The 26,377-nt window shown below is 52.4% G+C and overlaps 1 protein-coding gene across 2 annotated transcripts in view; it reads right to left on the bottom strand.

Moving 5' to 3' along the window:
* The window catches only part of SYT7 (synaptotagmin 7), a 1,118,786-nt gene extending 1,099,022 nt beyond the window's left edge, over positions 1-19,764 (bottom strand). Inside the window, exon 1 of one of the 2 annotated variants that reach the window (XM_069623883.1) lies at positions 18,793-19,764. In XM_069623883.1, coding sequence (XP_069479984.1) covers positions 18,793-18,826 — 34 coding nt within the window. In that variant the 5' untranslated portion in view covers positions 18,827-19,764. The remainder of the gene's footprint in view (positions 1-18,792) is intronic. The other variant, XM_069623885.1, reaches the window with a different exon arrangement.
* Between the last annotated feature and the right edge of the window lie 6,613 nt (positions 19,765-26,377).

Consider the following 26,377-nt stretch of genomic DNA (forward strand, 5'->3'; position numbering starts at 1 on the left):
AGCCAACATTAAAAAGGGGATTCATTTTGCACTCATTTTAATTGTCCTTGAAACAGGCACAGATTTGCTAGGTAGGTGGGTCTATATGGGGGTTTTCAAATTGAAATGTCCCATCACAGTTCCAATGGTCGAGGCATTTCGCATATGAAAAGTGCTGCTGATAAATAAATGTGTTACAAAAGTATTTACCAAGAACTTGTTCTGGATGGGTAGCTCAGGGGCAATGTGTTTGTCTTGGAAGCAGAGCAACGTGGCGCAACAAAGGTTTGAATCCTGCAACAAAGGTCTGAATCCCGATCCCGTGCTTAGAAACCACTCGCTGGTATGAAGCGTGTCATAAATGAACAATAAATAAATAAATAAGGTGCTGGACTCACATCCCCGGACACTCTTTATCATCTTCATCCTGCACTACTCGTGACAGCTCAGCAGATGAGCGAGGTACCATCAATAAAGAACAGGAATTTTGGGGGCAGGGCTGATTCCCAATGATCCAAGTGTTGTTTTGTACCTGGCTAGGGATCAATGGACTTGTAGGCCACCAGAACTAAAGGGGCACTGGTTGCCCTCTGCTGGCCTAAGTATTGGATTGGTCCATTCAATGGTTAAGGAATGTATATGTGATCAATTACCTGTTCTTAGAGTTAGAAATAATTTGTATGTATTTAAAAATCATTGTTTAATTATAAAATTACCAAATCTCGTATATGTTCTGTAAATAGATGTCTATGTTGTTACTGCGTTGTTCTTTAAGAATTCGGCCAAAAATTCAAAACATTTACTAACAAAACATAATTTCCCCCATCTGACGTGGCTGTCATTTACTGCAAAACTGATTGGTCGTCTGCTTGTCTTGGCGGTACACTGCTTGGTATTCCGCTTCTGATCTGTGTATTTTTAAAGTTTCCAAAGACTTAAAGAGATACTTTAATTTTTAGGGAGAGCTCAGGGGCTTATTTTTCCCAAAACAAGGGTCGGGAAGTCAAATCTCTAAGTCCTTCTGGATAGCCGCACCACAGAAATTTCATGCTGAAAACCTCTTTTGACATTAATGTTTTATTTGTGAGTTTTAGTAATTAATCCAGGCAACATAGACTTTGTTTTTGTTTTTTCAGAAAGAACCGTGATGAGGATTTGGGCTCCAATACTACTGGTAAATCTCCATCCCTCTTTTAGATGTATCTTGATGCAAGGCTTGTATCACATCAATGTTGCAATTTGGCTAATAGGCGTGTATGTCCAAGAACAGACACAGTGAAACTGAAAATCACACAACAATCGATGACTTCACTTACACAGCAAATTATGGACACTAAAAGATTCACAAAATCGAGCAATCACAAGGTTTCAATACAATTCAACATTGGGGTGCCTCAGAACGTCAGCATCGGAAGACAAAATGAAACTCTGCATCACAAACATCAGAACCTTCAACGAAATTGCCTCTCAAAACCATTAAAGTCTTCACTGAAAGTTAAAACTATGAAAGCTTTGACTGAAGCTGACAATCACAGCCAGTGATCGTTTCAGAGAAACTGAAAATCATCACCACCCAATATTTCTCTAAAACTGAACACCACCACCCGAAGCTTCTCTAAAACTGAACACCACCACCCAATGTTTCTCTAAAACTGAAAACCACCAGCCAATGCTTCACTAAAAATGAAGACCATGCCCATTCAAGGCCTCTCTGAAACTGAACACCACCACCCTATGCTTCACTAAAACTGAACACCACCACCCAATGCTTCACTAAAACTGAACACCACCACCCAATGCGTCTCTAAAACTGAAGACCATGGCCATCCAAGGCTTCTCTAAAACTGAACACCACCACCCAATGCGTCTCTAAAACTGAAGACCATGGCCATCCAAGGCTTCTCTAAAACTGAACACCACCACCCAATGCGTCTCTAAAACTGAAGACCATGGCCATCCAAGGCTTCTCTAAAACTCAAAACCACCACCCAATGCTTCACTAAAACTGAAGACCATGCCAATTCAAGACTTTTCTGAAATTTAAGACCACCACCACCCAATACTTCACTACAGCTGAAGACGATGACCATTCAAGGCTTCTCTAAAACTGAAGACCATGCCTATTAAAGACTTCTCAAACAATGAAGATCACCACCACCACCCAAAAAGCCATGCTATATCTCTGAACGGAGGGAAATCAATTGATTGGCTTTGTAATGTAAAAAAACGCTTAGTAGAGTGGGAAGAGGCAATTTATGGGACAACCCCCAGAGTCAGCCCAACAGAATGAACAGAGAAATAAAGCGTGAAGTGATTTAAAGAGCCAGGGACTTGTTTGTGGCCGACGCTATGAAGCTGAATTTGGCCCGGGATAGCTCGCATTGAACTTGTTTGATAAAAAATGCTATTTGGACATAATTTCTCCACCGCTTGAAAAATCTTTATATATGAGATTGAGAGTTGGAATTCTCCCGGTTGCACCTTCACACAATATTGGAATTAATGGAAGTTGGATCAGTGTTTAATGTGTGGGACGGCAAGGGAGTCTATGTTGCATTTCATGTTGCCTTGTGAAAAGACAAAGTACCTCCGGTGCCTGTATCAGAAACCACTACTAAAAGAGGCAGGGATACAGGTTCAGCTATGAAGTACCTGCAACATAATCTTCAATACCATGTTGTCTTTGCAACTGCACAATATATCCATATGTCTTGGTTGCTAAGAAAGAAGTTATAGTCCCCAATCCCCAGTTAAGTATCAGGATTTAACAATAATTGTATGAGGTTGTGAGCACGGATCTCCTCACTTTTGGAAATTAATATAGTATGCAGATGGATTTTAATCACATTATGTCATGTATGTAAAACCATGTAATGACTGACAAACATTCCAGCCAATATCCATCACCTCCTCCCTCTCTGTTAATGACTTTGCTCTCTGTTAATGACTTGCTCTGACTTTGCTCACTACTTTTCCTCTTAAATGTGCAACACTCTCAGACCTTCTATCTCCCCACCATCCTTCTGTTCCTCACTGTTCCCTCTTTTACTCTCAACTACTTCCCCCCTACCTGTCCTACCAATTATCACCCATCCTTCACAGCGTCAAATATCCTCTGCTTGTATTGATGTGTTTGTTCCTCAAATGGCCTATCACCTGCCGTATCTGCCTCAGCTATTTACCCTCTCACTGCTGGACTCTTCCCTGCCTCCTTCAAATTTGCAACTACCCTACCACTTTTGTTTTGAAGAAGTCCTTCGCTGACCTAAAGATCCCAGCAAACTATTGCTCAGTTTCCCTTCTTCCCTATTATTCAAAGGTCCACGAGCAGGTGGTTTTCAACTGGATGAATAAGAACCTCGAGGATAATGGCCATGGAGATCCTATTCAATCTGGCTTCATTAGTAAATACTTCACTAAGATGGCACTCAGGCATGTCTCCAACTTTCTCTCTGATGCTCACCACTCCAACCTCTCTTATATACTCATCCTTTTAGACCCCTCTACAACTTTCCATACTATTAACCAATCCTCTCTCATCATCACTCTCAAGAACTTGAGTTTAAAAAATCGGCTCTTAACTGGAATGCCTCCTACCTGGAAGGTTGTTACTTTAAAATACCCTGGGTACCCCCTAGCAGTGTCTCTCAAGAATAAGTCATTGGACCTCTGCTCTTCACTCTCTATACCTCTGGCCTAGAAAGCCTTATTTCACCTATTGGCTTTCATTATCTTCTTCTTATCACTGTTTTGCTGATGACATTCAAAATATGTTTCTCCTTTTCATCCTTCAACCCAGTCATGCCAACATGGATTACCAACTATCCCACTGCACTTCATCGCTGGATGGCTCTCCTGTGACTAATGCTGAACTCCTCCAAAATTGAAGTCATCTTTCTCCCAGTTTCCAGAGCCATCCCCAACCTCCCCTCTCCTATCTCCTTCCGTCTAATGTTCTTGCTGTGTAAATAAGATGATGGCCATAGATAGCTTCCCATAAGCTGAAGTTGATGACCATTGAAGGCGTCCAGAAACTGAAGACCATGACTAGCCACGGATTCCCTGAAACTGAAGGCCTTAACCATAGAACGTGTCCCTGAAACCTAAAACCACAACTATCCAAAGCTTGCCTGACATTGAAGACCACAACTTTGTAATGCTTTCCTGAAAATGAAGACCACTCCACAATTGTTTTAGACTTCCCTGCAACTGAAGACCACATCCATACAAGGCTTCCATGAAACAGAAGGCAATGACCATTGAATGATTTCATGACTACCCTGAAACTGAATACAAGGACCACCCAAGACATTCCTGAAACAGAAGACTATGACCTTGCAAGGTGTTCCTGAAACCAAAGATCATGACTATTGTAGGCTTCCCTGAAACTGAAGACCATGATAATTGATGGATTTGAAGAAACTGAAGACCACAACCACCCAAGGCTTCCCTGAATCAGAAGGCAATGACCATTGCATGGATCCCTGAAACTAAAGACCATCAACCTCCAAGACTGCCCTTAAAATGAAGACAAGGAGCACCATGGCTTTCTTGAAACAGAACACCATGATCGAAGGCATCCCTGAAATGGAAGACCATAACCACCCAAGGATTCCCTGAAACTGAAAGCCTTGACCAAAGAAGGTGTTGTGAGGAATTCAACAACATGCACAGTAAGTGTGCGCTGGCATGGGTTTTATGAAATTTTAAATGAAATTGAATGATGGTAGATCGACCCCCGGAAAATGTGTGGGGCTAATCCACACACATTTTCCTATGCTCATCGCACAACATATGCATAGACTTGTTTACTCAGGGTGGACACAGCCTGCAGGCACAGTCCCCCTGTCATATTTAGTTTGGACCTGAGAGGTGGAGTACACAATCCATCCTGAGAAGGGTGATGGCCAAACTTTCCCCCTGCCATGACCAGCCCGATTAACTGACAAATGCTCTGTGGATCCGTCCTGTCCATTTGTTGAGCCATGGAGCTTGTGGCAGCAGTTTTGCATACTATTCACAGGGTAATTCAAACGGGCTCACATGGGGCCTGGCTGCAGAGGCTAACAAAGGAGGCAGGACACCCCAACAACCTTTCATGTGCACTGTGTCACCCTGAAGCCAGCTCCCACCCTCAGTATCGATTGACAGTGAAATGCCATGTCTGGGACTATGTGTTTACAGTAGTCATCCCCACGGGGAACCCCATTCAGAAGGAACGGGTATGTGGTTTGACGGAGCCAGAAAGTCTGGTCTCACTGCAGCTTCAAGGGAGACCTGCTGCTTTAATCCGAAACCACAGAGAGCTCCATTAACCAGAGGGACCCTTTGATCCACAACAAACAGGAAGATGGGTGGGACTTAGTATTACATGTTTTCACCCCTTTACGTTTTCTTTTGCAAAGCACTCTGGTTTTGACCTCATGCATACAAGAGATTGTTGGTGGGGAACCAGGATTGCTTCATTAAGGTAGGCTTAGCCTACACCAATCCCTGTGGTCCCTTTGGCTTTAAAAGAAGGCTGAGACAATTTTTTGGCAGATGATTTGAAGGCTTCACCAGAAGCAGAAAGAAGAGCTCAGCATTCGACACTGGCTGAAGGTACAGTCTACATTTCATCTTCCGCCAGTGAAGGAAGGCCAGGACCTCCAAGAGGGAAGCAAGATCCCTCCCCTAAACATCTCCCATGGAACAGAGGGAGATACCAAATCCAGAGTACCACACAGCAGCTCCAGAACCAGTACCCGGTCAGCACACAGCATCCCCTGCTAGGCTCTGCAGCAAACTTCCTAGTTGGGAAGTGCCAGAGAGTCTCTGAACCAAAAACCAAGGACAAGGCAGCTGCCTGCTACACACTGCTCAGTGTTGGGTCATCCGCCTTAAAAGACGACGCAAGCCCATTGAAGAAGCTAGGAGAAGTGCATCGATGAGCATCTACTGATGACGGCCTTCATGCCCATTTTCGAGCCAGTCAAGGCCCTCGATCTGCAGCCGACTGCACCGCAGCAGTCGCTAAAGTCATCCAAGATGCCTCGACCACTGCTTCAGAACCACTGACCAGCACTGAGACAACAATTCCTGACCCGGAACCCCCATGTAGGCCGGCCTGCAGCCATCCATCCAGCTTCGCTCGCCGAACTGCCTACCGCATGATACCCGCAGCTGTCTCCTGTCTTGAACTCTGTCACAGAAGCTGCAAAGCGCGTTGAAACCATCTCGACCTTGTCGAGCACAAAGAACTCCTGCAAGCACAAGGTACATTGTGATTCTGTCCCATTGATCCTTTTGTGAAGGGCCTAGAGTCATTTTTCAATTAATTTTTGCCCTTGTGCTGAAACAAGTATCCTTGAACTATTGCGATTAATTACTATAACGACTACCATCCTGTCAGTATCCAGAGTGCATCCCTTTTCCTTCTTGAAACTGTCTGTCCTCTGCATTCTGTTACAGGGTGGGCAGTATTTCGTAGTGTGCCAGAACTGTCTGTAGTGATAATAAAAAAGTAGATATTTTTATACCTTGGCTGGACAGTCCCTTTTATCACTGGGTAATAATTGTATTTTCACTGTGTTGCAACTAACCAACGATCCACAACCTTTTTCAGAGATAAGCCTGCCTTTCCGTCCACGTTACCAAAATTGGACAAGGAGGTTTATAATTTGCTTCTGATTCCACTCTGTTTGGATCCCTTCTGGTGCACGAGAGGTGTGGGGCTGATTGATGTTTTAGAAACCGACATTCATCCCTGGACCACTAGTGCCCTGGACGTTGATTTGTCACAGGTGCCCCTGACACTGAAGACCACAACTATCCAAGGTTTGCTTGAAACTGAAGACCACAACGTTTAAAGGCTTGCATGAATCTGAAGAACCCAACCACACAAGACGTTGATGAAACAGAAGGGAGTGGCCATTGATTGCTTCCCTGAAACTGGAGACCGCCAACCTTCAAAGACTACCCTGAAACTGAAGCCAAGGACCACCAAAGGCTTTCTTGAAACAGAAGACCATGATCATTAAAGGCTTTCCTGAAACAGAAGACCATGACTATTGAAGGCTGCTCTGAAACTGAAGAACACAACTACACCAGGCTTCCATAAAACTGAAGGCAATGACCATCCTAAGCTTTCCTGAAACAGAAGACTATAACAATTGAAGGCTTCCCTGAAACTGAAGACCACCAACCTTCCAAGGCTTCCATAAAACTGAAGATAAGGACCACCCTAAGCTTTCCTGAAACTGAAGACTATAACAATTGAAGGCTTGCCTGAAACTGAAGACCACCAACCTTCCAAGGCTTCCATAAAACTGAAGACAAGGACCACCCTAAGCTTTCCTGAAACAAAAGATTGTGACCACTGAAGACTTCCCGGAAACTGAAGACCACCAACCTTCCAAGGCTTCCATAAAACTGAAGACAGGACCACCCTAAGCTTTGCTGAAACAGAAGACTATAACAATTGAAGGCTTGCCTGAAACTGAAGACCACCAACCTTCCAAGGCTTCCATACAACTGAAGATAAGGCCCACCCTAAGCTTTCCTGAAACAGAAGACTATAACAATTGAAGGCTTGCCTGAAACTGAAGACCACCAATCTTCCCAGGCTTCCATAAAACTGAAGACAAGGACCACCCTAAGCTTTCCTGAAACAGAAGATTGTGACCACTGAAGACTTCCCGGAAACTGAAGACCACCAACCTTCCAAGGCTTCCATAAAACTGAAGACAGGACCACCCTAAGCTTTCCTGAAACAGAAAACTATAACAATTGAAGGCTTGCCTGAAACTGAAGACCACCAACCTTCCAAGGCTTCCATAAAACTGAAGATAAGGACCACCTTAAGCTTTCCTGAAACAGAAGACTGTGACCACTGAAGACTTCCCGGAAACTGAAGACCACCAACCTTCCAAGGCTTCCATAAAACTGAAGACAAGGACCACCCTAAGCTTTCCTGAAACAGAAGACTATAACAATTGAAGGCTTGCCTGAAACTGAAGACCACCAACCTTCCCAGGCTTCCATAAAACTGAAGACAAGGACCACCCTAAGCTTTCCTGAAACAGAAGACTATAACAATTGAAGGCTTGCCTGAAACTGAAGACCACCAACCTTCCAAGGCTTCCATAAAACTGAAGATAAGGACCACCTTAAGCTTTCCTGAAACAGAAGACTGTGACCACTGAAGACTTCCCGGAAACTGAAGACCACCAACCTTCCAAGGCTTCCATAAGACTGAAGACAAGGACCACCCTAAGCTTTCCTGAAACAGAAGACTATAACAATTGAAGGCTTGCCTGAAACTGAAGACCACCAACCTTCCAAGGCTTCCATAAAACTGAAGACAAGGACCACCCTAAGCTTTCCTCAAACAGAAGACTATAACAATTGAAGGCTTGCCTGAAACTGAAGACCACCAACCTTCCAAGGCTTCCATAAAACTGAAGACAAGGACCACCCTAAGCTTTCCTGAAACAGAAGACTGTGACCACTGAAGACTTCCCGGAAACTGAAAACCGCACACATCAGAAGCTTCACTGGAAATGAGCAACACAAACATCCCAGCTTTCGCTGGAAATTAACGTTATAATCATTGCGGCTTTAAAAAAAAATAATCACTGCCGACAATCTCCCATAACAGGTAGTTGTCCAGATAAGAAGAAGGCAAATGCATGTCTCTAATGACCCTTGGGTCTTGCTGTTGAAAACATAATACTGTGGAAAAAATGTACCGCACAGATTTGTTTAAAATGGAAAGAGAAGTGAGGCTGGCGAAGGAGTGATACAAATATAACAATGGTGGGGTGGGAAACACAGTAAGGAGGAAAGAAGGGGGGGGGACAGGGGGGTAACGATACCGATAGAATGAATGGGCAAAAACACAAAAGGGGCGTGGGGGAGGGGGATATGAGGCGTGGAGAGACTAATAGATAGAGCGAGGGTATGGGGAACGGGAAACAATGAACGCAGCCGAGATGTTTAGTGACGCCACGGTCGGATGTGGCGATTGAGAGGAGGTGTGAAGATCCGCCGGGAGAGGGGGGGCGCAGGGGGAGCGGGTGAGAATTACAGGAAATGTGAAGAAAGGTAAGTGAGTGTCAGAGGAGAAGGGGAAATGGAGAGGAAGAGCTAGGGAGCTGGAGATGCACGGCCGTGAGAAGAAGCAGAGGTGTAACAAAGAGACAAAGAGAGGGGCCGAGAAGACAGGTGCGAATAATGACGGGACTGCGTGCAGCTGGCAAGCAGCGCCTGGTCTCGCGACTGCCCTATGGCACCAACCGCCGGCGGGCCGACTAGGACGGGCACGCAACATTGCCTGAAGGCGGAGGGGCCAGGCGAGGAGAGGGCAACGGGGAACACGCGCATGGAGCCGAGTCCGGTAGCGGGAAGGAGCACCGACCTCCAGTGAGGGGAGAAGAGACAGGCAGGACGGGGGGGCAGAGCACAGTGTGTCCGGCAAAGGTGGCAGGCTTTGGGAAGGAACACAGACGGGGGTGTGAGCTCAGGGTGGTGGGTACCAAAGGCGCTCTGACAGACAGTGCGGGCCAGGGAGAGGCGCTGTCTGGAGGAGAAAGGACTGGGGTCAGGGTTCGCCAGGTGTCCAGAGCCTGTCACTCCCACAGGGCGCCCATTGGCAGCCAGCGTCGGCTCATGTGAAGCACTTCCAACGTGCCCCTGCCGAGACTTATGAGTGCATAGAGCGGCTCAAAGGACTACGGAACTGGAGGGTTTCCAGAGGGTGATAATGAAGAATACGGCGCTTCTAGGCACTGTGTCCCGAGCTGAGATTTGCACCTCACCTCCCCCCAGACACACCAGAGCGGTGGCTAGATCGTTGGGGGGTGGGGGGTGTCCCCTGTCCCCAGCGGCATAGGTCCTCTCCCAGGTGACAGCACAGTGTTATCCTTTTTGGAAGGGTTTGACAAGTGCCGTTTCATATTATTAATATTATTGTATTTATGAGCACAGGCCTAGCTTCGAGAGCGCTTTACATCAGTACACACCAGTACAGATACATAACAGAGCGCTTTACAGAGGTGTACAACATTACAGATACATACCAGAGCGCTTTACAGAGGTGTACAACATTACAGCTACATAACAGAGCGCTTTACAGAGGTGTACAACATTACAGATACATAACAGAGCGCTTTACAGAGGTGTACAACATTACAGATACATAACAGAGCGCTTTACAGAGGTGTACAACATTACAGATGCATAAACGGAGCACCTTTCAGTGGTACAACAGAACAGATGTACAGCGGGGTAGGGGTTAGGATACAGAGCAGAACAGAGGAGGGGTACACCTGCAAGGGGGTGGGGCGAAATGATGGCCTAGGTGTTGAGGAGGAGAGACTCCTTGAAGAGGTGGGTCTTGAGTTCTTTTCTGACTTGTAGGGGCGAGTCTGATGCTGATGGAGAGGAGGTTCTATAGTCTTGTGGTGTAGGCAGAGAAGGCTTGTTTTCTGGTCCTTTCCTTTTTGCAGTGGCACATTTCAAGTCTGCACGTGGCCTGGCTTCTGCTGGTGCGCTGTCCACCGGAGATGCTGAGTTTCTCTGTGAGGTAGCTGGGGGACTTGAGGGCGACTGCCTTATAGATACTGCAGCAAGACTTGACATTGGCTCAGAGCCTCGAAATGATGATGGTATGCATGAACTCTCAACTTGGTGGGTTCTTGCCCCCTACCCTTACTCGTGAACAGGTGGCTCGCGATGAACGTCCTCAGAGTCACCAGTCTCCGCAGAGAGGTGGCTCGCTGGCAGGTGGCGCGATCCGCTGGCGCTGGTGGCCAGTGTGGGAAGCTGGCAACGGTGGGATGGAGGTGTGGCAGCAAGATTCGCACCAGAGTGTGAGGGCATTTAGTAGATAAATAGAGCCCACACCACAGCTATGAAGCTGTGAATGGCGGGGGCGGGGCTTTGGGGGCGCCTGTGCATCCATGCATATTTTGCCCTTGCATGCCCAATAGCATGCCCGCAGTGCACCTCTACACAGGGTACAGAGCCCACACAGACGAGGAACCCGGCAGCACCCTCAACAAGCACCCACCACGTGCCCCGTCAGGATGCAGAGCCTTCTCTACTGCCGCAAAGCATGACGGCACGGGGAATTCAGCGTCCCCCTCTACACGACCCCACACTGATGACTAGCAGCAGTTCACAGATTATCCTGCAAGCACCAAGACGCCTGCGCACCGTGCCAACAGCCCCCCTAACATGCCCCCCACCAGAGGAATGCGGACCCCCGACGGATCAGAGACCGCTCCCCATACCCCGCACACAGCATGCGCACAACCCACTAGACCAGAGCACTCACTTTCCACTGCAGCACCCGCAGCTGAACTCAGTGGCGCGCGCACGCCCACTGCCAGTGGTTCCGAGGAGGCGGGAACATTACGGGGGACCAGTCACAGGCCAATGGGCCAACACACGCTGGCCGGTGCGCGCACGTTTGGCGGTGGGTGCAAGGGCAGGGGGAGCTGGATTGGTTTGCGCAGGGTTCCGTTGTTAGCGGCACTGAGGGCCTGAGTGCCAGGTGCAGGAAAGCTTTCTCTTCCTCGTGCAAGGGTCTGCAGAGGCCTCCATGATGCGTAAACGTGTGAGGGCACTACACGGGATGCAGGTAATAGCCACGTGCTCGCGCATTGCACGTGGTCCCCGGCTCGCCGAGGAGGGCCCGTATCAAGCTGCCAGGAAGCTTCATTGTTCTCAGTGTATGTAGGCCGCCTCCCTTTGGCGAGTCCAAAACACGTCAATGATTGTTGAATAGCTTTGAGAGGGGTTGGCTTTCCCCATATAGTTAGGTTTAAGGCGAGCACCGTGGCTTTGGTTAGAAAAAGTGCACTCTTAAGAAGCGCGAGATTGTGTTCCGATCACTTTCCCGGGGAGTGGGAGGTGTCGCATGGTCCTAGCGCCGGCCTTGGCTCAAGCTGCACCTGACTCACGAGGCACTACAGGGCTGAAACATGTCTGGTGAGGCTTCTGCAGAAGTCACGAAGCCCACCAGGTTGCGCCGGACTCCTCCCTTTGGAGCGCCTAGAAGAGTGATTTCCAAATGGTGGGCCCACCTCCGTGGTAACACAGCGGAGATGAAGCATGCGTTTCCAGGGGTTAGGAGGTTTTGGACCGGGCTATTATTTCATGCACCCGTTTGTGGTTTCCCGGCTTGTTGTTTGTGGATGTGCAGCCGACCTGCAGATGTCTGATGCTCTCTACTGTCGTGCAGCGTTTACTGAATGTCCTTTCACGGAGGGTACTGGTGATGAGCTCACGGTGGTGTGGTGAGGGTTCCCGCCAATGCCTGCAGCCTTGCATCAGGATGTGGTGAGTGCTCATGTAGATGCCGGCAGCCTTGCACTGGGGTGTGGTGAGAGTTCCTGAACATGCCCACATCCTTGTATGGTGATGTGGTGAGTGTTTGTGAAGATACCCACAACCTTGCACAGTGGTGAGTGTTCCTGAGGAAGCCAGCAACTTTGCACGGTGGTGTGATGAGTGTTCTTAAAGATACCCTTGGCCTTGCAGGTAGTGCAATGAGTGTTCCTGTCCTGAACATGCCTGCAGCCTTGCACTGGGGTGCGGTGAGTGCTCATGTAGATGCCTGCAGCCTTGCACTGGGGTGTGGTGAGAGTTCCTGAACATGCCCACATCCTTGTATGGTGATGTGGTGAGTGTTTGTGAAGATACCCACAGCCTTGCACAGTGGTGAGTGTTCCTGAGGAAGCCAGCAACTTTGCACGGTGGTGTGATGAGTGTTCTTAAAGATACCCTTGGCCTTGCAGGTAGTGCAATGAGTGTTCCTGTCCTGAACATGCCTGCAGCCTTGCACTGGGGTGCGGTGAGTGCTCATGTAGATGCCTGCAGCCTTGCACTGGGGTGTGGTGAGAGTTCCTGAACATGCCCACATCCTTGTATGGTGATGTGGTGAGTGTTTGTGAAGATACCCACAGCCTTGCACAGTGGTGAGTGTTCCTGAGGAAGCTAGCAACTTTGCACGGTGGTGTGATGAGTGTTCTTAAAGATACCCTTGGCCTTGCAGGTAGTGCAATGAGTGTTCCTGTCCTGAACATGCCTGCAGCCTTGCACTGGGGTGCGGTGAGTGCTCATGTAGATGCCTGCAGCCTTGCACTGGGGTGTGGTGAGAGTTCCTGAACATGCCCACATCCTTGTATGGTGATGTGGTGAGTGTTTGTGAAGATACCCACAGCCTTACACAGTGGTGAGTGTTCCTGAGGAAGCCAGCAACTTTGCACAGTGGTGTGATGAGTGTTCTTAAAGATACCCTTGGCCTTGCAGGTAGTGCAATGAGTGTTCCTGTCCTGAACATGCCTGCAGCCTTGCACTGGGGTGCGGTGAGTGCTCATGTAGATGCCTGCAGCCTTGCACTGGGGTGTGGTGAGAGTTCCTGAACATGCCCACATCCTTGTATGGTGATGTGGTGAGTGTTTGTGAAGATACCCACAGCCTTGCACAGTGGTGAGTGTTCCTGAGGAAGCTAGCAACTTTGCACGGTGGTGTGATGAGTGTTCTTAAAGATACCCTTGGCCTTGCAGGTAGTGCAATGAGTGTTCCTGTCCTGAACATGCCTGCAGCCTTGCACTGGGGTGCGGTGAGTGCTCATGTAGATGCCTGCAGCCTTGCACTGGGGTGTGGTGAGAGTTCCTGAACATGCCCACATCCTTGTATGGTGATGTGGTGAGTGTTTGTGAAGATACCCGCAGCATTGCGCGGTGGTGAGTGTTCCTCAGGAAGCCAGCTGCTTTGCATGGTGGTGTGGTGAGGGTTCGGGAAGAAGCCTGCAGCCTTGCACTGGGGTGTGGTGAATGCTCATGTAGATGCCTGCATCCTTGCACTGGGGTGTGGTGAGTGCTGATGTAGATGGCACAGCCTTGCACTATGGCGTGGTGAGGGCTCCTGTAGATGCCTGCAGCCTTGCACGGTGGTGAGTGTTCCTCGGGAAGCCAGCAGCTTTGCATGGTGTTGTGGTGAGAGTTCGGAAAGAAGCCTGCAGCCTTTCACAGTGATGTGGTGAGTGTTCCTGAAGATGCCAGAAGCCTTGCACTGTGGTATGGTGAGGGTTCCTGCATATAGCACAGCATTGCACTACGGTGTGGTGAGTGCTCCTGAACATGCCCGAATCCTTGTATGGTGATGTGGTGAGTGTTTGTGAAGATACCCGCAGCCTTGCACGGTGGTGAGTGTTCCTCAGGAAGCCAGCAGCTTTGCATGGTGGTGTGATGAGGGTTTTTAAAGAAGCTTGCAGCCTTTCACACTGATGTAGTGGGTGTTCCTGAAGATGCCAGCAGCCTTGCACAGTGGTGTGGTGAGTGTTTGTAAAGATGCCCTCAGCCGTGCACAGTGGTGTGGGGAGTGTTCCTGAACATGCCCACATCCTTGCATGGTGATGTGGTGAGTGTCCCTGACGAAGTCTGCAGCCTTGCACGGCGGTGTGGGGGTGTTTGTAAAATGCCCTCAGCCTTGCACAGTGGTGTGGGGAGTGTTCCTGAACATGCCCACATCCTTGCATGGTGATGTGGTGAGTGTCCCTGACGAAGTATGTAGCCTTGCACGGTGGTGTGGTGGGTGTTTGTAAGATGCATCAGCCTTGCACAGTGGTGTGGGGAGTGTTCCTGAACATGTCTGCACCCTTGCATGCTGATGTGGTCAGTGTCCCTGAAGAAGTCTGCAGCCTTGCACGGTGCCGTGGTGGGTGCTTGTAAATATGCCCTCAGCCTTGCACGGTTGTGTGGTGAGACTTCCTGAAAAGGGCGGACCTTAGCTCTGACAGCACCCGGGTCTAGGAGAAGAAAACAAGTGCCCGCCCTTGCCCTCCCCCAGCAGCGCGCTCTATTCGTGTGACTAACTCCCTTCTTCCGTGCTGGGGCATGGAGTGAATCACTTGAACAGGACACCGAAACTAAACCAGCATGTGGCAACCTTTCAAAGGCTGCCACGTGCTGCCACGTGGTGGTTTACATGATAGCATCAGTGCGCTATTGAAAGGAAATGTGCCCGCTCTCGTGCCTGCGCTGGCGAGAGCGGGACTCATTTCCTTTCAATATGGCACCTTCACCCACCACGCCAGATCGGGGGAGACCTTAACAGACTCACCGGACTTGGCATGGCAGGGGGCTAATGTGGCGCCCTGGGCAACCGCCTCCATGACCTCGGCCCTGTTGCTGAAAATGGTGGAGCCTTTCATCATGGTGTGGTGAATATTCCTGAACATGCCCGCTGCCTCACCTGGTGGTGTGTGCTCGAAGAAGAATGCAGCCGTGGACTATGGAGCAGTGAATTTTCCTGAACGTGCCTGCGGTCCTGCACGGTGGTGTGGTGAGTGTTCCTTAACATGCCCCCTGCCTTACTTGGTGGTGTGGTGTCCCCCCTGAAGATACCTGCAGCCTCGCGGAGGTGTGATGTGTGTCACCGAAGATGCCCATAGCCTTGCAAGGGGGGTGTGTGTTCCTGAGCATGCCCCCTGTCTTACTTGGTGGAGCGGCGAGTGCTCGTGGAGATGCCCGCAGCCTTGCAAGGTGGTGTGGTGAGTGTTTCTGAGCATGCCCCCTGCCTTACTTGGTGGTGTGGAGTGTGTCAGTGTAGATGCCTGAAGCCTTGCGGTGGTGTGATGCGTGTCCCTGAAGATGCCGGCAGGCTTGCACGGTGGTGTGGTGAGTGTTCCTGAGGATGCCCCTTGCCTTACTTGGTGGTGTGGAGTGTGTCCCTGTAGATGCCTGCAGCCTCGCGGTGGTGTGGTGAGTGTTCAGGAGATGCCCATAGCATTGCAAGGTGGTGTGGTGAGTGTTCCTGAAGATGCCCGCAGCCTTACAGGTGGTGTGGTGAGTGTTCCTGAGATATAGCCTTGCAAGGTGGTGTGGTGAATGTTCCTGAGCATGCCCCTTGCCTTACTTGGTGGTGTGGAGTCTATCTCTGTAGGTGCCCGCAGCCTTGCAGGGTGGTGTGGTGAGTGTTCCTGAGGATGCCCCTTGCCTTACTTGATGGTGTGGAGTGTGTCCCTGTAGATGCCTGCAGCCTCACGGTGGTGTGCTGAGTGTTCCAGAAGATGCTGGCAGGCTTGCAAGGTGGTGTGGCCAGTGTTCCTGAGCATGCCCCCTACCTCACTTGGTGGTGTGTCCCTGTAGATGCCTGCAGCCTCGCGGTGGTGTGATGCCGATGCATGTCCCTGGAGATGCCTGCAGCCTTGCACGGTGGTGTGTGGCCAGTGTTCCTGAGCATGCCCCCTGCCTTACTTGGTGGTGTGGAGTGTGCCCCTGCAGATGCCTGCAGCCTCGCGGTGGTGTGATGCTGATGCGTGTCTCTGAAGATGCCTGCAGCCGTGCACGGTGGCGTGCTGTGTGCTCCTGAACTCGCCCGCAGCCCTTGGACGGGGAGCATTGTGTCTCCTGAATGTGATCGGCCGTTCAATAGGCAGCATTGTGTCCTCGTTTCCAATCCATCACATTCGTGCTGTGCTTTATGTTTTTTCTCTGGCCGGCAATGCTTCACTTTGCCTTTAGGCTGCCCAGTACACGGGGGGAGGAAAGCCAGGCTGTCCGCGAGGAAGGCACAAGCGTGTCCTGACGTACCCAAGGTTAGGTGGCAAGACTGGCACCAGTGGCACTTGGGGAAGGACCTTCATGGGGATTATAGGCTGTGCCAAAGGCCATGCCTAGGGGCTGCATCGCGCACACGTCCGATGCCCTCCTGGGGGCGGCGAGGAGGAGGGGGTCCTCTTGGTTTTGGGGTTTGCAATGTGGGTTTGTTTCTCTGGACTATTTGAGCACATTTCCCGCACATCTACTGATGGGGGCGGGGTAGGCAGGCAGTCACAGGTGTTCCCTTGGGATGTGTCTCCCCTGGTGCCCGCCCCTCCTTAGATGGGTGATTATGCCAACCAAGAGAGTCCGGGGGCGGCTGGGGGCCTTTAGCGGCAGAGGGTGCCCATGTTATAGCATAACGTTTGTCAGTAACCCCCCCCCCATCCCTCTGGAACCCAAGAAGCTCCTGTTCGATTTAGTGATGGGTTTCCTGGCATCGTTTGGGTGAAAATGGAAGGGTAGCATAGCCCCCATGACCCCAGATACCCTGTGTGCTATGCCAGGTGCCCATTAAAGCTCAGAGCCGGGTGATGTGGGTATAGCACATGGTCTGAGGTCTCACCAGGATGACGCCGACCCCCCCACCCCCTGCCCCCAGGTCTCAGATATGAGGTGGAGACGCATACCCCCGTATCGTAGAGTGCATGGGGGCTGCGCAGCCCACCAGAGTCTCCGTGCATATATGGGTAAACAGGGCCTGCACCAATGGGGTCTGGGTACCCAGGTGGATGCCACGTTCCGCCGCCGAGGACTTAGAAAGTAGGTAGGTTCCTGGGGCTCTGGAGCACCAGGAAACGTGCGAGTGTACAGCGCCCCCCCTACCCGCCCCCCATCGAAATAGCAGGACATGGGCGCCCCTTCCACCAAAGTCTAGGCACAAAGACGAGCCACCCCCTCACCAGCTCAGCCCAGCCAGGGTCTCAGAAATACAAGTACGGGAGCGCGTGCCCCCATGCCAAGGACTGCAGGGTATGGGTGCGCGCTCTTACTTCCTCCTCATTACACAAGTGGGTGTAGAACCAGCCCAGGGCCCCAGGACACATGCGGCCCGCGAGCCCTCTGGAGATCTTGGGGTGCATGTGGGCGTGTATCCCACCCACGTCTCGGGACACAGGACACAGGGGCTACCCACCCCCCAGGGCATCAGAGCGCCGGTAGATCACGGCGCCAGGCGGGACATGGAGGATTCGGAAATCCAAAGATGAGTGTGGCGGTCTCCTCCGGGTTCAGGAGACAGCTACTAGGATCTCGGGGCTCAGATTGCAGACCAGCCGCCTATGGACTCGGGGTTCAGGTGGAGCGGATGACACGCCCCCACAGTGCCCCAGGATATTGCTGTGCGCGCTCAGACCTATGCAGTTTGAAGGTTGGCGAACAAGAACGCAACCGGAACGGGTGGGATACATAGGCTCCAAAGGAGAACAAAAGATAGGACGGGGACCCCATGTGGTCTGTGGGCAGTAAAGGTGGGTGCTGGGCACACACAGCGTCAGGATACAGGGAAATCAACAGTCCCCCAAATGCCTCGGGATAACGCTGGTGTACAGCTATCCAGGGTCTGAAGGCCCGGATTGGTGAACGACCTACCCACGGACTCAGGAAGTGTGAGCACATCCCACATAACGCACTTGATACCCAGAGGTTTCTAATTGTGGCCCCGGGGATCGAACCTGTGTCGCTCCGTGCTTGTTGCTTCCGAGGCGAGCACGTTGCCGCTGAGCTATCCTGCCGGGACATGGGTGAGAGTACAGCCGAACATCCTCACGGGTACGGAACAAAGCCTCAGGGGTCTCGGGACGCAGGTTGGCCCCCAGCCCCCAAGAACCACATCCCCTTAGTGCCAAGGACAGACCCTTAGGGTTTCGGGACACAGGTGCGTGGCATCACACCCCCTGCTGTATCATGGTACAGGTGGGTGCACCCACCCCTAGGTACTGAGGACACACACACGGAGGTGCTCGAGCACACAGGGTCTTAAGGTATAGAAGGGTACACATGCCTCTACGCTCCGAGGGCGCAGGTGAACCGACGCCCCTATGGTGCACAACCCCGAAGGTCCCAGGACACGGGGGAATGGTCTTATGGTACAGGATCCCAGGGCCTTAGGACGCAGGTGGGTGCGAAGGTTCTAGGTGTTTCAGGGCATGGTTGAATGCACGGCGCCTATGGTGTCAAGTCACACGCACAGAAAACATCGGACTTGCAGGGTCTCTCCTACCTTTGCTACTGGTGGTCTCCTGGTTAATGTACATCTTCCCGCCTGTCTGGCTCCTCTCCTACGGGGACCAACTCCTCACTTTCCCAGGTTGCGGTTTTTGTTGGCACGTTGCAAGACTTGCCCTTCTGTCCGCGGGAGGTGTCCGCGTCCGTGAGCACGGCTCTGCTGAGGCACCGCTCCCCGCGGTGCTGCTCCTGGGGGCACAGATTTCCGTGTACAGGTTCTCAGAGGGCAGGGCTCTCCGTCATCCAGGTGCCCCCTCGCCTATCGCTGCGTTGGATGCTCCCAGCAGAGAGTGAGCGGCGCATACAGAAACACACACATAATAAAAAGGTGTAGGCTTTCTTCCGGGCGCGCTGCTCTCAGTCGCCGCAGCGCTCTGCCGGTGCCCGGGGTGCCACGGTTCTCCACCGCCTCAGTGCACCTGCCCGCACGGATCTCTCCACTCCCCGCTGCACGGCCCCTTTCCTCCCGCGACAAACAGGTGCCACCTCCAGGAACGGATCAGCGATCTACCGAGGAACTCCAAAACACGTCCAACAGGTCCTGGGCAGAGGTTCGGGAGGGGGTGCGAGAGCGCCGTGTCCTCGGGAGATGACCGCACGCACGCACACCCGCCTGGTGCCGGCCACAGCGTGCTGTCGAGGGGTCCGGGGGGGTGCTCCTCAGTCCTCCATTTTAGCGGGGATCTGAGGGTGGCTGGCGCTCGCTCGGCTCTGCTGTCAGGTGTGCAGTTGGTTGCTGTGGGTGCTTGGGCGGGGCACTGTGGCGCAACGGGTCTCCCTCTGCGCTCTGTCCGTGGTGCCGCCTCGCCCGGTGCGCCAGGGACTGCGCGATGCCCGCTGTGCTGCCTCGCACATCGCTCGCATCAGGATGCTGCGCGCACTGCTGGCGGACGCCGTAACTGCACGCCGCGGAGCCTGGGGCGCGGGCGGACGTCCTGTCACTGCCAGCACCTGAGAGGGCGGCGCGACATCACCACCCCAGGCGGGCACCTGATCCAATAACACTGCGCTTTTACAGAGCGCTTCTTGCCAGAGTGTGGAAATTGGCAGGGCTGTAAATAACAGGCGGTATGGCTATAAACTCATTCCCATTTCACGACAAAAGGATGAGTCGGCCATGTCACCATTAACACACCGAGCCTTCTTGATCCCCTTCAAACTATGGGACCGAGTGTTACATATTATTTCCGTAAAGTATGCATAGTATCGTGTCACGCTATTTGTCTAGGATTGGGACATGTATGGTGCCGTAATCCCGCGCGCGACCTTTTCTGTTTTGTTCACAGGTCACGTGCCCTGAGTGGCCGCACGTGCGAATGTTATAGTTGTTGCAGTTTCTTCCTGAGAAGAATGTCATCTTCTCAAACACCTTCCCCCACATTGACTAGTGCTGCTCCCAAGTGGTGCCATAGGCACCTGCCTGTTGTGTACGTATTACACAACAGGCGCATGCGCGGCTTGCAAGCCGGCGCATGCGCAGTTAACAATAAAGGCGGCGCCCGGCAGTTGGAGCCGGAGCGCCGGAACGAGCAGACGCCTCCGTGTCTGTTCTTGCGCGGCGTCGCTACGCGGCAGCCGCATACACCGGAGGGCCCCCCCCGACACCACGGGCCCTCCGACCATCACACTGGCGACGAGGACGAGCCACGGCCCACTCCCGTGCCCGGCCACGAAACGTCAGTTAAGTCCGCCCGCGTCTTGTACTGACGACGCACCGGCGGCCATTTTGTTTTTCCTTTGATCCGCTCGCCGTCACGCGCGGCGACCGTGGTTGCGGCCCAACAGGGTGCTCGTGCGCCACTCGCCGACGGCGCCAGGAAAAATAAAGATAAACAATCACGAACAATTTTTGGAACCCCCACAGTCTTGCTGGTGCAAGGCTGTGGTAATAAAGAAGAAAGAAGAAGATTTGGAAACCCCACAGCCTTGCTGGTGCCAGGCTGTGGCAAGCAAGAAGAAAGAAGGGGATTTCGCTCCCACCACTACCACAAGGCCATATCTACCACCTGTGAGTACCTAGCAGGAAGAAATGGGTGACGGCGCAGACGATGAGGGCGCCGCAGCCCCAGTTCCCCGCAGAGCCCGCAGCTCCCTAGCCCCCATGCCGGAGTTCGATGCCACTGGGCCCCCTTCCAAGCTAGGACCGAAGTGGCTGCTGTGGGTCAAAAGACTGGACATGTTCTTCAGGGCAGCAGGGGTTGACGACGATGATGAAAAGATTGCGACCATGATCTATTCAGCAGGCGCAGAAGTCCACAAGATCTATGACTCCCTGACCATCCCCGTGGTCAATTACGACGCCGTCAAGCAGGCACTCAAAGACCACTTCTTACCCATGGCCAATGTGGACTTTGATAGATTCGTCATGGGCGCTGAGAAGCAGTTAGACGATGAACCCCTAGACAAATTCTGCGCCCGCCTGAGACACCTGGCGTCCTCTTGCAGATGGGCCGATGAAGAGGAGATGGTCCGCAACCAACTGCTACAAGGGTGCAGCTCCGGTAAACTTCGGAGGCAGGTGTTGAGGGAGCCTGGCCTAACCCTCCAGCAAATTCTAGACCTGGGCAGAGCACACGAACTAGCGGAAGCCAGAGGCGCGAAAATGGACGCTGCCTCGCGACCAGGACACAATGAAGATGCATTTGCAGTAGGGCGGTCGTCTGCGAACAGGCCAAGATGGACGCCGAGAAAGTCTGACACCGCGTCCACCCCAAGCACCGCGCCATCGTGCTCGAACTGTGGGTATGACCTTCCCCACAGCGGTGACTGCCCGGCCAGGTCAAGAACATGCGCCCGATGCGGCGTACCAGGCCACTTTGCCAGGACGTGCCGTGCAGCTGCCCCTGTCACAACATCGAGAGGACCAGAGAGAGCGGGGCGAAGCAGTTCCCGCAGAGTGAGAGGCATCTCCTCCATTGATCAAGGCCTGCAAGACCTGGATCTCGCGGAAGAAGAAGAGGAGGAAGAGGAAGAAGTCTTCTTCATCTCCAGCATCGCGAGAGGTCCCAGCACGAAACGCCAGCCCAAGTGCACCGTCGACATCCAGGGCATTCCCACCCCCATCCTCATTGACACCGGGGCCTCAGTCTGCGTGCTAGCCACCAAACACTACGTAGCCCTGCCAGGCCCACCAGAACTGGCGACGTCAACAGCGAGGATATATGCATTCGGTGGTGACACCCCCTTACCCATCCAAGGTGCATTCATCGCCCCAGTATCGCACGGACAAAACTCCATCAAGGCAAGATTCTTCGTCACCGACGTCAGCCCCCACTCACTACTGAGTTGCGCTGCGTCAGAAGCGCTGGACATCGTGCATTTCACTTTCGGGGTATACCATGCAGATCTAAAAGGCATGTTACACAAGTTCGCGAGCCTCTTCAAGGGCATTGGCAAACTGAACGCTGACCCCATTCGATTGCACATCGACAAATCCGTAAGGCCGACAGCCCTCAAACACCGCCGAATTCCATTTCACCTGAGAGCACAAGTAGAGGCGGAATTGCAGCAGCTAATGGACCGAGACATCATCGAACGGGTAGAAGGGCCCACCCCGTGGGTTTCACCCATCGTAGTGGCCCCGAAGCCGAAACAACCAGGGGCTGTGCGCATCTGCGTGGACATGAGGCTGCCTAATGCGGCCATCAAAAGAGAACGCCACCTCACGCCCACCCTGGACGACATCGTCGGCGAACTCCAAGGCGCCAAAGTCTTCTCCAAACTAGACCTCAGATCAGGCTACCATCAGCTGGAACTGCACCCCGAGTCGAGGTACATTACCACGTTCACGACGCACGAAGGGCTGTACCAATACAAGAGACTCAACTTCGGGATCTCATCCGCAGCTGAGGTCTTCCAGAATGCAATACGAGGAGCGTTGTCTGGCCTGAGGGGTGTCATCAACATGTCCGACGACATTCTGGTCTTCGCCAGATCTGAGAGCGAACACCTTAAAAGACTAGAACGCACGTTTGAGAGACTCCAGGCAGTGGGTCTTACACTTCACCAAGAGAAGTGTGAATTCCTGAAAGATCGGCTGGAATTCTTCGGTTTCACCTTCCATGCGAACGGCATTTCACCTGATCCCGGCAAAGTAAAAGACATTAGAGATGCGCCTCCTCCCACTTCCCCTGCGGAAGTTCGGAGCTTCCTGGGGATGGTCAACTACTGCGGCAGATTCATCAAAGACTTGGCCTCCCTGTCAGAACCATTGAGGGCACTCACCAGGAATGACGTACCGTGGCAATGGACAGCGGCAGAACAAAGATCATTCAACGCCATCAAAGAGGCCCTGTCAGAGCAGGAGACGATGGCCTACTTCCACCCCAGCCGAGAATCAGAGATCGTCGTTGACGCCAGCCCCGTTGGCCTAGGGGCAGTCCTCATGCAGGCCGACGAACTGGGGGCAATGAGACCCATTGCCTACGCTAGCAAGGCCCTCACTGACACGGAAAGGCGCTACTCGCAAATCGAGAGAGAAGCCCTCGCCATCCTGTGGGGATGCAAACACTTCAGGATATACATCCTCGGCAAACCCGTCGTTGTGGTCACCGACCACAAGCCCCTGATTCCAATTCTGTCAGGCACCTCTTCAAAGCCGCCTCCCCGGATCGAAAGGTGGATGCTATCGCTCATCGAATACAGCGTCAAGCTGGTGTACCGCCCAGGCACCCACAACCCCGCAGACTACCTGTCCCGCCACCCCGGCATGAGGGACGCCCAGAATCCAGTCGAGGTGTCTGATGCAGGGGACGCTGTGCACCTCGTCGTTGAATCGGCCCTGCCTGTGGCCCTGTCGAGGGAGAACATTGCGGAAGACTCAAATTCGGACGAGGCGTTCCTGCGAGTGAAAAGGGCGGTTGCGACAGGGGAATGGCGAGAAGTCCTCCTGAACAACGCCAGAAGACACCCAGAAACGCAGAGAGACCTGCAACTGCTGTGGAAGGCTCGACACGAACTCTCAGTGTCCACAGACGGCCTGCTACTGCGGGGAGACCAGATCGTGATCCCCAGATCCCTGGTCACAAGAGTTCTCCAGTTAGCCCACACAGGCCATCAAGGCATGGCCAAGATGAAGGCGCGCCTGAGGCTGAAAGTCTGGTTCCCCGACCTAGAACACCGAGTGACCGAGTTCGTGAAGGCATGCATACCTTGCCAGGCTGCGAGTCCGGCAGAAAAGAGCCCGCCCATCCAAGCCATGCCACGGAGCGACGTGCCGTGGGGTACCGTCCACGCAGACTTCGGTTCGACCGGCAGAGGCCTACACTTCGTAGTGGTGACCGACCAGTGGTCAAGATACCCCGAGGTGGAGCTCGTAGAATCCACCGCCAGCGATCACACCATCCTGGCCATGGACAAAATTTTCGCCACCCACGGCTTCCCGCTCGAGATCTGCTCCGACAACGGCGCTCCTTTCCAAGGACAGCGTTTCGCCAGATACTGCGCTGAACGAGGCATCAAACACCGCAAAGTGACCCCACTGTGGCCAAGAGCCAATGGAGAGGTTGAACGGTTCATGCGGACACTCAACAAAATTTTTCGCATCTCCGTCAATGGAGGGGAAGACCTGCGCCATAATCTGATCGAATTCCTCCGTGAGTACAGGTCCACCCCACATCAGTCCACCGGAATCGCGCCCGCCGAAGCCCTATTCAAGCGCATACCGAGAGGGCTGATACCGGAAGCAGGAGAGCGACGTCCGGGAGTGATTGATGACGCACAAGTGGCAGCGGACAGGGCAGCGAGGAACGAGAAGGAAACAACGAGGCGGAGGCTGCCGGAAAAAGAGATAGCGGTAGGAGATACCGTCCTGGTCCGAAACCGGAAGCCAGAAGGGAAACTCTCAATGACATATGAGGCACACCCGATGGGGGTCACCCACGTCAAGGGATCCATGGTCACAGCGGCGAACGCGCGTGGGACAGTGACCAGAAACGCGTCCTTCTTCAAACGCATAGGACCAGCAACCTCTAGAGAGGAACCGGACCCGGGTCGGAGGCAAGCAGCAGATGCACCACCGGAGGACGTTGACACGCCCGGAGACCCTGCGGAACCAGAGAGTGTCGAAATGGGACCGCCCAGGTACCCCCGCAGAGAGGGGCGCCGCCCTCCACAAAGATTCCAAGACTTTATCATGGACTCGGAGACCTGAGCAACAAAAGTCCGTTAAGTATATAATGTTTAGGCCACGTTGGCCCCATGTTTTGATGTTTTGTCGTTTGAGGGGGAAAAGGAGGGATGTTGTGTACGTATTACACAACAGGCGCATGCGCGGCTTGCAAGCCGGCGCATGCGCAGTTAACAATAAAGGCGGCGCCCGGCAGTTGGAGCCGGAGCGCCGGAACGAGCAGACGCCTCCGTGTCTGTTCTTGCGCGGCGTCGCTACGCGGCAGCCGCATACACCGGAGGGCCCCCCCCGACACCACGGGCCCTCCGACCATCACACTGCCCATAGACCCCAGTCCAAGGCCACAGTCGATTCTCCTCCTAGGGCAGAAGCCTGCAAGAACCTACTACTACCAGGGCAACACAACACCCATAGCCAAGCCAAGGCCGGGGTACAACAGGCCTCTTCGACTTCATAATTCTAGGGCAGCACTCAGGGTCCATTTCAAGGGCAAAGGAACTCATTCAAGGTGCCCTCTTCCTCCCTGTGCACAGACGGGAAGGGCAGCGTTTTCTCTCGATTCGCCCAGCTCACGTTCCAGATCTTCCCCTTGTGGCGATGGGAAAGTGGGCACTGATTTCATTCCAGGAAAAAGAAACCCATTCCAACTTTTCTTGCCTGGATTTCCACCACCTCTTCTTTTCCCACATACTTGCGGGGTTGAAATGTAATTCCAGTACTGAACTTTCTGCAGAATGCACCCGGAGTCCACCACAAGGATACAGTGTGACATTCAATGTGTGCCTCCTCCCATTTCTAGACCCTGCTACATGCCCCCAGGGTCTATTCAGAAAGCTCATTCCAGGGACTGTGAGGAATTCGACTGTCCCGTGGGGTGTAAATTCAGCCCCAGAATGATACAAACTGAGAAGCCATGCAAGGTCACCACTGCAAGATTAAAGCTGGCTGGTGAGACCCATTGGAACATGCAGGCCAGCCCAAAACACTTATTTTCAAACATGAGGCCTAGTAAATGCGAAAAAAATGGGCCTCACTCAACTTTCGCAAAATGGAAAGGCACTCAGGTAAAGGAGAGGGTGCCTTAGAACTGTTATTTTGCTAAATGTGTCCAATGGATTGCAAAAAGACTTGTGGTGCTGCAGATGCCGACTTATAAACTGGGAAAAGGCACATTTAACTGAGGAAGATGAACAGCAGCATGTTACATTGACTTCTATGCAATATAAGACTGTGATCTAGAAATCTAAGTGAAGTTGTGACATATATCTAAAAGTGAAGCCAAAGCACCTATTTCATTTGACTCAGACAGAAACACTCCCCAACATATAAACTGACTTTTAAATGGAAAGGCCTACTTGATGTTTTAAAGTGGACATTGGTTTCCCGTTGTTAAACTGTGGCCCATGTGTGGACAATTCAGAACAAACACCCATGTCTATTCAACTGGGAGATT

Source organism: Ambystoma mexicanum, chromosome 11, assembly GCF_040938575.1.
Source record: "Ambystoma mexicanum isolate Mex_15411 chromosome 11, UKY_AmexF1_1, whole genome shotgun sequence".
In the NCBI taxonomy this organism is placed as follows: domain Eukaryota; kingdom Metazoa; phylum Chordata; class Amphibia; order Caudata; family Ambystomatidae; genus Ambystoma; species Ambystoma mexicanum.